The sequence below is a fragment of the Oncorhynchus kisutch genome, linkage group LG12 (genome assembly GCF_002021735.2).
Source record: "Oncorhynchus kisutch isolate 150728-3 linkage group LG12, Okis_V2, whole genome shotgun sequence".
Lineage (NCBI taxonomy): Eukaryota > Metazoa > Chordata > Actinopteri > Salmoniformes > Salmonidae > Oncorhynchus > Oncorhynchus kisutch.
In genome coordinates this window covers 50466035-50478673 of record NC_034185.2, presented here as the reverse complement: position 1 = coordinate 50478673, position 12639 = coordinate 50466035, and the positions used below count along the sequence as shown (strand labels likewise).

Below are 12639 nucleotides of genomic sequence, written 5' to 3'. Positions count from 1 at the left end.
CGGTTACTGGCCCAACGCTCTAACCACTATGCTACCTGCCGCCCCATAACAAGCTGTTCTACATTTGCTGCATGTGCTGCAGCCTTCCTGACTGGAAGTGCTTCCGATAAAATCCACAGCTAACTTTCTAGATGCTATTAATTCTCAGATTTTTGCTCTCTGGTTTAGTATTTTTAACGAGTTTTATTGGTCTGTTCAGACAGGAGTAATATAATTTTGGGGAAAATATTTGTATTTATACACTGTACATTTTTGGAAAATTATTGACATTTTTCAGGGATAGCTGCAGCACCCCTACTTATGTGGACAAGGAAGAGTGTGGGTATATCCAAAACCCAGGATAGAGGGGTTCAGTGAATGTGGTGTAGAATGTGTGAAGGTGTTTCTGTTTACCAAAGGACACACTATAGAAGGACAAAGTACCAGCTGGCCAGTCAAGATACACACCAACTCTGTGCAAAACAGGACCACGGAAGAATGTGATATTGCCTCCCGCATTGTAAAAGTAATAGTAACCTCCACCAGCACAGTTCAAACTCCAGGACTTGGTATTTTGTCCAATCCAACTGTCAGACCCCCATCCCATTCGACTCATTCCTTTGTAAGTCACTCCAATGTCAGGCTCTCCACAATCCCACATCACCTCCCAGTAATATCGAGATCCAGATAGGCCTTCTCTGCAGAGAACTTGGGGATGCCATTTAAATCTGTCTGGATGGTCTTCGTAATGCTGCTCCTTGTCCACCCGTGTCACCTTCCTGTTCTCCTCAGAGAGTAACAGGTGTGCGTTTGCTGTGTTTGGGTCCATGGTGAGCTGACAGGCATCTGTAGACAATGGGGACACGTGATCATATTCATTATCTCCAGCACCCTACCAGTGTCGACATAAGTGAAACGAGTCATTTTCTATGTTCTGTCGTCAAACTAAGTGAATTACTCTCAATGATGTAATCAGAAGTATATAAAAAAAAAAATATATTTTTTTGCAGTAACACGGAGAGCAGGCAAACACCCTCCTACTGGCTGGAAACTTTGTATAGTTTTTGACAATCAGTTTTTTTTTATTACCCCCGATGACCTCAAGAGCTATTTATTACTACAGGGTTTGAGGTAAATCCAGAACCAGAGTTCTTTGAGGTTCTACTGCATGTATAACACTGGTATGGTGAAAGGGGCAATCTGCAGTTGCTACATACATCTTTGGACTTTTAAGTTAGCGATATACACCGAATATACAAAACATTAAGAACACCTGCTCTTTCCACAACAGACTGACCTAGGTGAATCCAGCTGAAAGCTATGATCCCTTATTGATGTCACCTGTTAAATCCACTTCAATCAGTGTAGATGAAGGGGAGGAGACAGGTTAAAGAATGATTTTTAAGCCTTGAGACATGGATTGTGTATGTTGGCCAACTCAATATTAGGAAAGTGTTCCTAATGTTTGGTATACTCAGTGTATATTATATATCCATTGATTCTTGAAGAATATAACTAATAAATGACTCGTGAGCTTAGTTCAATGGTCGTACCCCATCAGAACCCAAAATATAAGCTTGTTTTACTCCAATGTTTGTGAACAAACACTGTATAGCCTCAAAACATGGTTAAAACTGTAACTTTGATCTCATTGACTGTCAGTCCTTGCACCCACGGCTCTATGAATTTGAAAGTGGTTCAATTTCTCCAGCCCCATCCCTCAGCTGTTTACCAAAAACGGTGGTGGGGTTACCACCTTGCTGTCGTTTGAACTGCACATTGCCCCTTCAATTAAGATCTCTTACACTGGTAAGACATACTGAATGTGATATAAAAAATAGGTCAATTGTTTGTTCAACGCCGAAAAAACTAAATTGTATATAATGTTATTTTGTACGTGGAAGTATGCATTAGTTACTACATCTGTAGTTCTGAAGATGCAGTTGATTACAATTGAAGGGACTTACATTTTCTCAGCCCGGATACCAGCCTGCACTCTGCACCGTGATCCACACTGTAGTAAAAACAGCAACACAGTGATTACGTAACAAGGAACACACACACGCACTCGTGATAGAAAAGCTCCTCACACTACCAGGTCTTACTGTCTGCATAATTGTTTTCTTACTTCAGCTTCATCAGTTTGCATGTGGGATCCCCTTTACCAGCTGAAAGCAGTCCCCCTGCAGAGTCTCCTGGGTGATTGTAGCTCAGGTCCAGCTCTCTCAGGTGGGAGGGGTTTGACCTCAGAGCAGAAGCCAGAGCAGCACAGCCCTCCCCTGTGACTTCACAGCCAGACAGTCTACAGAGGGACAGACACAACAGCTGTCTAGGTTGGTGTAATGATCTACCACGTGGCATCTACAGTACACCTTTGTCCATGACACAAACAAAACCAGACTTTGACAGACAATAATGACAACAGAAATAATTCACAACATTGTTCTTCTTTAAACAGCTGTACTTACCCTAGGGTCTGCAGTTCACAGTTTGGATCCGCCAGGCCATCAGAAAGCAGTGTAACTCCTGAGTCCTGCAGGTGGTTGTCTCTCAGCTCCAGTTGTTTCAGTTGTGAGTTGGGTGCACTCAGGACTGAGGCCAGATATGAACAGCAACCCTCTGTCAGACCACACTGACTTAGGCTGCAGCATGGGTTCACAAGAGTATGTTGAGGATGGATTCATGATAATTACAGATAAACACACACACACACACACACACACACACACACACACACACACACACACACACACACACACACACACACACACACACAGCTTGCGGAATGTATTCAGACCCCTTCCCTTGATCCACATTTTGTTACATTAACATCCTTATTCTTCAATGGATTAAATAAAAACTTTCCTCAATCTACACACAATACCCCATAATGACAAAGCAAAAACTGTTTTTTAGAAATGTTTGCAAATTTATCAAAAACATGAACACTTTATTTACATAAGTATTCAGACCCTTTGCTATGAGAATTGAAATTCAGCTCAGGTGCATCCTGTTTCCATTGATCATCCTTGTGTTGTTTCTATGATTGGAGTCCACCTGTGGTAAATTCAATTAAATGGACATGATTTGGAAAGGCACATACCTGTCTATATAAAGGTCCCACAGTTGATAGTGCATATCAGAACAAAAACCAAGCCACAAGGTCGAAGGAATTGTCCGTAGAGCTCAGAGACAGTATTGTGTCAAGGCACAGATCTGGGGAAGGGTACCAAAACATTTCTGCAGCATTGAAGGTCCCCAAGAACACAATGGCCTCCATTATTCTTAAATAGAAGAAGTTTGGAACCAACAATACTTTTTCTAGAGCTGGCCCCCCCCGGCCAAACGGAGCAATCGGGGTAGAAGGGGTAGAAGGGCCTTGGTCAGGGAGGGTCCCAAGAAACCGATGGTCACTGACAGAGCGCCAGAGTTCCTCTGTGGAGATGGGAAAACCTTCCAGAAGGACAACCATCTCTCAGCACTTCAGGCCTTTATGGTAGAGTGGCCAGACAGAAGCCACTCCTCAGTAAAAGGCACATGACAGTCCGCTTGGAGTTTGCCAAAAGGTACCTAAAGGATTCTCAGACCATGAGAAACAAAATTCTCTGGTCTGATGAAACCAAGATTGAACTCTTTGGCCTGAATGCCAAGTGTCACGTCTGGAGGAAACCTGGCACCACCCTACGGTGAAGCATGGAGGCAGCATCATGCTGTGGGGATGTTTTTCAGCGGCAGGGACTGGGAGACTAGTCAGGATTGAGGGAAAGATGAACAGAGCAAAGTACAGAGAGATCCTTGATGAAAACCTGCTCCAGAGCGCTCAGGACCTCAGACTGGGGCAAAGGTTCACCTTCCAACAGAACAATGAACCTAAGCACACAGCCAAGACAACGCAGGAGTGGCTTCGGGACAAGTCTCTGAATGTCTTTGAGTGGCCCAGCCAGAGCCCAATCTAACATCTCTGGAGAGACCTGGAAATAGCTGTGCAGTGACACTCCACATCCAACCTGACAGAGCCTGAGAGGACCTGAAGAGAAGAATGGGAGAAACTCTACAAATACAGGTGTGCCAAGCTTGTAGTGTCATACCAAAGTCTCGAGGCTGTAATCGCTGCCAAAGGTTCCTCAACAAAGTACTGAATAAAGGGTCTGAATATTTAGTTTTTTATTTGTAATACACTTGCAAAAATGTCTAAAATCCTGTTTTTGCTTTGTCATTATGGGGTGTTGTGAGTAGATTGATGAGGGGGAACAATCTATTTAATCCATTTTAAGAATAAGGCTGTAACATTATAAAATGTGGATAAAGGGAAAGGGTCTGAATACATTCTGACTGCAGTGTGTGTGTGTGTGTGTGTGTGTGTGTGTGTGTGTGTGTGTGTGTGTGTGTGTGTGTGTGTGTGTGTGTGTGTGTGTGTGTGTGTGTGTGTGTGTGTGTGTGTGTGTGTATAGACAAAAAGAGCAAAAGAAACACACTTGGACTGCATGATATGGGCAGAAAATGTGATTGCGATTTGATTTGCGATATAGAATACATCGTTACACTTCTGCAAATGTTTTTCAATCACAGAAATATATATTAAGAAGCAGTTTTTTAAAGCAGCATCATTCTTGTTTGGAGCAATCGGTTGACTGCATTTGAATTAACAGAACAGCATGCAAACGTATATCTAAAAGTTGGGAGGAGGCTTTATGTGTGTGGGAAGCAGCTGCAAGAGGCGAGAGGGAGAGAGAGACGACAAACAGAGTAAACTATAAAAATGGACGTTACATGCAGCTGTTTCAAAATATTGCGATATGGATATTGCACATGTCAATATTGCAATTTTGATGTGAATTAGATTAATTGCGCAGCCCTAGCTAGTGTTGTCATGATACCAGAATTCTGGCTTTGATTACCGATACCAGGTCTAGTATCACCACACTTGATACCATCACGATTCCATGGCAAAAAAAGAAGGCACATTAGCCAAAGTCACAGAATGGCACTTGATCCAGACAGATAAACTACTGCTCTGTTCAATCGTTGGGCATCTTTTGAGTCCAATATCATTACATTTGAAAATGTTTACATCAACATTTTTCAGAGACAGCCCTGCGTGCATTAACGAATCGATCATCCAATCAATTTGACTTTGGTAAAAACAATCTAATTACATAACAACAAAATGGTGATCATTTATTTGAATGGTAAACCTCTATTGATAAACTGGGTAAATCAAGATGTAGCCTAGACCTATTCACAATGCAGGTGAATGCATATTCAATAGGAGTGTGTGCATGCATTGAGTTATTGAGCTTGCTTTGGCTGATAGCATGGGGCTACAGATGACAAACAATCAACGTGCCCTATTCTCTCTCACACACACACACACACACACACACACACACACACACACACACACACACACACACACACACACACACACACACACACACATACACACACACATACACACACACAGAGAGAGAGTCCGCTGAGGCAATAGATCATATTTGGGAGAGAAGTGAGATGAAGTAAATTAATAAACTTTTGGTGGCAATCACCTTTGTAATCAGCATATTTAGCTTTATCGATTATCAAAAACAAAGTACTAAGGTAGTGAATTGATCTTATCGTCAGCTAGCAATGAAAGTTAGCCTACAAAAGCTGGAATCTACCAGCATCTCCTTGCATTGTAAAGGGTTCTAGTCTGTACTGTGTATGGACATTGTTTTGCAAACAGTAGTTAAGAGATGGGACCAAGTCACAATTTGCAAGTCCTAAGCAAGTCTCAAGTCTTAACCCTCGAGTCTCGAGTCAAGTCCCATGTAATAATGGTAAAGTCCCAAGTTCCACAGCTCAGGTCGAGTCAAGTCCCCAATTTTGGGTTTCGAGTCCTCAAGTCAATGGTTAAGTGTTTTATGCCAATTTCTTACAAATTGCAATGCATCAGTGGGTTTTTAGACCCACATGTTTTACAAACTGGAACCATTTTTCCCCACTACCACATAGTCCTTGGAACCCGAATGCAACCATTTTTTCCCCACTACCACATAGTCCTTGAAACCGAATGCAACCATTTTTTCCCCACTACCACATAGTCCTTGAAACCGAATGCAACCATTTTTTGGGACCGATGATGCCCTTGATGCAGAGGTACACACCACAGGTTCCAGAGTGGTGCAGCAAATTGTTTTCCCTGGAGCGTTTCCTATTCTGGTAACCTAATCATATATTCAGGACCCTATAGGGTATGACAGTGATTCATCAGTTGTAAAAACGTTTTTTTTTTCTCTCTATGGGCAATGATGGGAGTGGGACCAGAGATTTTCTAATCAGGTCACATGGTTTAAAAAAAGTAATCTGCAAAAACCTCTGGCCCTAGGGACGATGTCAAACTGCAGCAACCTTGTACTTGTTCATATGAATTATATTTTAAAACTAGACTAACAGGGGTTTCCTTCACACAGACACGGAGACAACCATTGCAGTTGGACAATAGAACTAAGAGGGCCGAGCCTTTGCATATGTGATTAAAAAGTAACTCACACAGTCTATGTGATCAGTATTGTGTTTGATTCATTTCAGTTAACAATTTTGGATTGAAAAATTCAAGGAGGCCTAGCCAGCCCAAGTTTGAATATAGACTAAACCAAATTGGATCTCGTTCACATTTTCTCCTAACACAGATAAATGGGCTATAAACAGGTTATAAACATAACATTCCCACTTAGTTTACCCCGACCAGAGCGCAAGAAGGGACAGGGAGCTGTAGCCTGCAGCTGAAGAAAATCACATTCCCATATTGCTCAGGTGTAGGCTGCTGCAACATTTCTGTGAAGAGTTCTTTCTTGTGTCTGTGATGTGTTATCAAGTTTGCTAAATGAATACCGGAGGACAGTGGAGAGGGGCACACGCTTTGCGCTTTGCTAGAAGACTTGCTTTGTGTCCAGCCTGCAGGACCTGTGATTTCAGTGAATCTGATTGGTCAAGGCACAGAACAGAACGCACAGAACCTGCAGCACTCCGATATGAAGGTCAAACAGGCCTACATTGTCATTCAGATGATGTCCAAGTTAAGTCACGCATAATAGATGCTCAAGTCGAAGTCCAGTGTCAAATGTTTGCTCTTTTTACCAAGTCAAGTCTCAAGTTGCAAAATTTGCGACTCGAGTAGCATTTGAGTCCAAGTGACGTGATTTGAGTCCACATCTCTGGTGAAGAACAGTTTCAATGCCGTGTTGCATTATTCAAGTGTTTTTTCTGAGCAGCATGAATGGGGGGCTAACATGATGCAGCCCAGTGCTGGCTAAGTGGGGAGCTAACATGATGCAGCCCAGTGCTGGCTAAGTGGGGAGCTAACATGATGCAGCCCAGTGCTGGCTAAGTGGGGTGCTAACATGATGCAGCCCAGTGCTGGCTAAGTGGGGAGCTAACATGATGCAGCCCAGTGCTGGCTAAGTGGGGAGCTAACATAATGCAGCCCAGTGCTGGCTAAGTGGGCAGCTAACATGATGCAGCACAGTGCAGGTTAAGTGGGGAGCTAACATGATGCAGCCCAGTGCAGGCTAAGTGGGGAGCTAACATGATGCAGCCCAGTGCTGGCTAAGTGGGGAGCTAACATGATGCAGCCCAGTGCTGGCTAAGTGGGCAGCTAACATGATGCAGCACAGTGCAGGTTAAGTGGGGTGCTAACATGATGCAGCCCAGTGCTGGCTAAGTGGGGTGCTAACATGATGCAGCACAGTGCAGGTTAAGTGGGGTGCTAACATGATGCAGCACAGTGCAGGTTAAGTGGGGTGCTAACATGATGCAGCACAGTGCAGGTTAAGTGGGGTGCTAACATGATGCAGCACAGTGCAGGTTAAGTGGGGTGCTAACATGATGCAGCACAGTGCAGGCTAAGTGGGGTGCTAACATGATGCAGCACAGTGCAGGCTAAGTGGGGTGCTAACATGATGCAGCACAGTGCAGGTTAAGTGGGGTGCTAACATGATGCAGCACAGTGCAGGCTAAGTGGGGAGCTAACATGATGCAGCACAGTGCAGGCTAAGTGGGGTGCTAACATGATGCAGCACAGTGCAGGCTAAGTGGGGAGCTAACATGATGCAGCACAGTGCAGGCTAAGTGGGGAGCTAACATGATGCAGCACAGTGCAGGCTAAGTGGGGAACTAACATGATGCAGCACAGTGCAGGTTAAGTGGGGTGCTAACATGATGCAGCACAGTGCAGGCTATGTGGGGTGCTAACATGATGTAGCACAGTGCAGGCTAAGTGGGGTGCTAACATAATGCAGCACAGTGCAGGCTAAGTGGGGTGCTAACATGATGCAGCACAGTGCAGGCTATGTGGGGTGCTAACATGATGTAGCACAGTGCAGGCTAAGTGGGGTGCTAACATAATGCAGCACAGTGCAGGCTAAGTGGGGTGCTAACATGATGCAGCACAGTGCAGGCTATGTGGGGTGCTAACATGATGCAGCACAGTGCAGGCTAAGTGGGGTGCTAACATGATGTAGCACAGTGCAGGCTAAGTGGGGTGCTAACATGATGCAGCACAGTGCAGGCTAAGTGGGGTGCTAACATGATGCAGCACAGTGCAGGCTATGTGGGGTGCTAACATGATGCAGCACAGTGCAGGCTAAGTGGGGTGCTAACATAATGCAGCACAGTGCAGGCTAAGTGGGGTGCTAACATGATGCAGCACAGTGCAGGCTAAGTGGGGTGCTAACATAATGCAGCACAGTGCAGGCTAAGTGGGGCAGGCCGGAGGAAAGTAAGAACAGAACCATTTTCCATGTTAAGTATCGAAAAAGCACCTACGTTTGGTAAACTGTGCAACACTAGCCCTAACACACACACGTGCCTGCACACGTGCACACACACACACTTACCCTAGTTTCTGTAGTTTACAGTTTGGATCCACCAGACCATCAGAAAGCAGTGTAACTCCTGAATCCTGCAGGTCGTTGTCTCTCAGCTCCAGTTGTTTCAGTTGTGAGTTGGGTGCACTCAGGACTGAGGCCAGATCTGAACAGCAACCCTCTGTCAGACCACACTGACTTAGGCTGGAGGGAGTAGAGGAACATTGTATAGCTAACACAATCTTACTCACACACACGCACACACAATAGTACATGAACATAAACAAACATGTGCATGCAGCGCACACACACACACATACCCTAGTGTCTGCAGTTTGCAGTTTGGATCCTTCAGTCCAGCACACAGCAGTGTAACTCCTGAGTCGTGCAGGTTGTTGTATCTCAGCTCCAGTTGTTTCAGTTGTGAGTTGGGTGCACTCAGGACTGAGGCCAGATATGAACAGCAACCCTCTGTCAGACCACATGGACCTAGACTGTAGTGGAAAGGAGGACACACTTGAACATTATATACACACACACACCCACACCCACACACACACACACACACACACACACACACACACACACACACACACACACACACACACACACACACACACACACACAGGATGCTCACATAAGTGTCTGTATGTTGTGGAGTGGACTGAATAGCAGCTTCACTCCTCTGTCTCCCAGGTCATTGTAGCTGAGGTCTAGCTCTGTCAGGGGGCAGTTTGGTGTCCGCAGGGCTGAGGCCAGAGTCCAACAGGATGGATATGTGAGGTCACAGTCAGCCAGTCTAAAGAGATGTATTACACTTTTAGATATTCAAAACCTTAATAATAATAATAATATGAAATGCATAAACACAATGAAAAAGGAGTCTCTTACTTCAAACAAATGCAATGTTTAGAGTAGCTCAGATGATGGTCAATCTACACCTATATTTTCTGAGTTTAATGTCAGGTGTCCGGCATCTCATTATACAACACAACTTACGATGCTTTCTTGCAGGTTTTCACTACCGGCAGCAACCTCAGACGACCTTCCACTGATGTGTTATATGTCTTCAGGTCAAACTCATCCAGCACCCCCTCTGACATCAGTAACACAAAGGCCAGGGCTGAACATTGGTGAGGTTGTAGCTTTGTTTCTGAAAGAGTTCCTGATCGCAGGGAGGTCTGGATCTCTTCAACTACAGAGTTATCCCCAAGTTCATTCAGACAGTGGAACAAGTTGATGATCCTTTCTGGTGAGGATTCCATCTTAATCTTGTCTGAAAGGTACTTGAATGTTTCCTCAATGCTCGGTGTTTGACCTCCTCTCCTTGTCAGAAGGCCTTTTAAGAGATTCTGATTGGACTCCAGTGAGAGGCCCAGAAGAAATCGAAGGAACAGGTCTAGGTGTCCATTCTTACTCTGCAAGGCTTTGTCCACTGCACTCATGTGTAAGTCAGACAACTTGTCACACTTGAATGATTCATCAAACACATTTTCAGACTTCCCCAGCCATGACTCTAAAGCATATACTGCTGCCAGAAACTCTTGAATGCTCAGATGCACAAAGCTGAAGATCTTGTCTTCATATAGCCCACATTTGTCTTTAAACATTTCTGTACACAAGGCTGAGTACTCTGATGCCTCTGTGACATCGATGCCACACTCTGTCAGGTCTTCCTCATAGAAGATAAGGTTGCCCTTCTGCAACTGTTGGAAAGCCAGCTTTCCTAGTTTCAGGATCATGCCTTTGTCTGACTGAGACAGTTTCTTAGGGTTTTTCTCTGTGGCTTTGTTGTACTTTTTGTTTTTCACACTGGTTTGGATGAGCAGGAAGTGGGTGTTCATCTGTGTCAGAGATTTGGGGACTTCGACATTCTTTGTTTCTTTTAGCATTGTTTCAAGGACAGTGGCTGATATCCAACAGAAGACTGGCATGTGGCACATGATGTAGAGGCTTTTTGATGTCTTCATCTGTGTGATGATTCTGCTGGCCAGGTCCTCATCACCGATTATCTTCCTGAAGTACTCCTCCTTCTGTGGGTCACTGAAACCTTTTACTTCGGTCACCTGGTGAACACACTCAAAGGGTATCTGATTGGCTGCTGCTGGTCGTGTGGTTATCCAGAGATGAGACGAGGGAAGCAGATTCCCTTTGATGAGGTTTGTCAGCAGCACATCCACTGAGGTTGGCTCTGTGATGTCATACAGGTCCTCATTGTTCTGGAAATTTAGAGGATGTCGACACTCATCCAGACCGTCAAAAATGAAAAGAGTTTTGATTTCACCACACTGGATGCTGTCAATATCTTTTAGATCTGGGCAGTAGTATTGCAGAAGTTGCATCAGACTATATTGACCCTTTTTCAGGTTAAGGTCACGGAAAGGAAGAGGAAATATGAAATGAATATCTTGATTTGCTTTTCCCTCTGCCCAGTCAAGGATGAACTTCTGCACAGAAACTGTTTTTCCAATGCCAGCGATTCCTTTGGTCAGCACAGTCCTGATAGGTTTTCTTTGTCCAGGTAACCTTTTGAAGATGTTGTTGCATTTGATTGCGGTCTTTTGTGTGGTTTGTTCCTTAGAAACCGCCTCGATATGTCTCACCTCATGTTCATTATTGACCTCTCCACTTCCACCTTCTGTGATGTAGAGCTCTGTGTAGATGTCATTTAAGAGAGTTTGCTTTCCATGGTGTCCAATTCCTTGAAATATTTGTTGAAACTTCTGCCCCAGTTTAGTTTTAATTTCCCTGGCTTTCCAAAGAGTTTTATCTAGGAAAAGAATACAATTGATATCAGTTACCACAAAACAAGAAGATACAGTAGTTCAAAAGTGAAACTAGATTATCAAGACACTGCTCATTAGAAGTGATTTCGAGATATGGAGGTTGAAGTGTAAGAGATGGTGGTTGTAACCCTCTTTGATCCTTTGTATGAAATGCAGTCTTACTTCTTATGTCTAGAAAGTTCAGTGTGATCTTCAAGGCACCCTCGGTTCCAAAACTCTCCAGCATCTTCTCAACCAAATCTCGAACATCTTCATTGTCCAGCTGGGTCTCAAAGCACTCTGGGTAACAATGGATCAGATGATTTTTGAAGAGATTCAAATCACTCATGTTTTTCAGTGACTGACCTAGTAGAGATGAAGTGTCCAACAACATGGGGATCTACGAAAAAGGCAGAAGAAAGCAATCTCGTGAAAAAGCTGTCAATACAGTGGGGCAAAAAAGTATTTAGTCAGCCACCAATTGTGCATGTTCTCCCACTTAAAAAGATGAGAGAGGCCTGTAATTTTCATCATAGGTACACTTTAACTATGACAGACAAAATGGAGAAAGAAAATCCAGAAAATCACATTGTAGGATATTTTTTTTCAATTTAAAGTTTTATTAAGTTTTCTTGTTTTTCAATCAACCAACAAAACACATTCCACATTCACAGATGTGACAGGCTTTAAAAACACATTCCACATTCACAGATGTGACAGGCTTTAAAAACACATTCCACATTCACAGATGTGACAGGCTTTAAAAACACATTCCACATTCACAGATGTGACAGGCTTTAAAAACACATTCCACATTCACAGATGTGACAGGCTTTAAAAACACATTCCACATTCACAGATGTGACAGGCTTTAAAAACACATTCCACATTCACAGATGTGACAGGCTTTAAAAACACATTCCACATTCACAGATGTGACAGGCTTTAAAAACACATTCCACATTCACAGATGTGACAGGCTTTAAAAACACATTCCACATTCACAGATGTGACAGGCTTTAAAAACACATTCCACATTCACAGATGTG

At 43.7% G+C, this 12639-nt stretch overlaps 1 protein-coding gene across 1 annotated transcript in view; it reads right to left on the bottom strand.

Annotated features, from left to right (window-relative positions):
- Nucleotides 1–293: 293 nt before the first annotated feature.
- Nucleotides 294–12639, bottom strand: part of LOC109901130 (NACHT, LRR and PYD domains-containing protein 3) — a 31883-nt gene continuing 19537 nt past the window's right edge. Inside the window, exons 6-14 of the mRNA XM_020497171.2 lie at nucleotides 11774–11990; nucleotides 9825–11595; nucleotides 9463–9624; nucleotides 9146–9319; nucleotides 8856–9029; nucleotides 2448–2621; nucleotides 2108–2281; nucleotides 1947–1993; nucleotides 294–825 (exon numbers count right to left, since the gene is read on the bottom strand). Of these exons, the coding sequence (XP_020352760.1) occupies nucleotides 299–825; nucleotides 1947–1993; nucleotides 2108–2281; nucleotides 2448–2621; nucleotides 8856–9029; nucleotides 9146–9319; nucleotides 9463–9624; nucleotides 9825–11595; nucleotides 11774–11990 (3420 nt within the window). The 3' untranslated portion in view covers nucleotides 294–298. The remainder of the gene's footprint in view (nucleotides 826–1946; nucleotides 1994–2107; nucleotides 2282–2447; nucleotides 2622–8855; nucleotides 9030–9145; nucleotides 9320–9462; nucleotides 9625–9824; nucleotides 11596–11773; nucleotides 11991–12639) is intronic.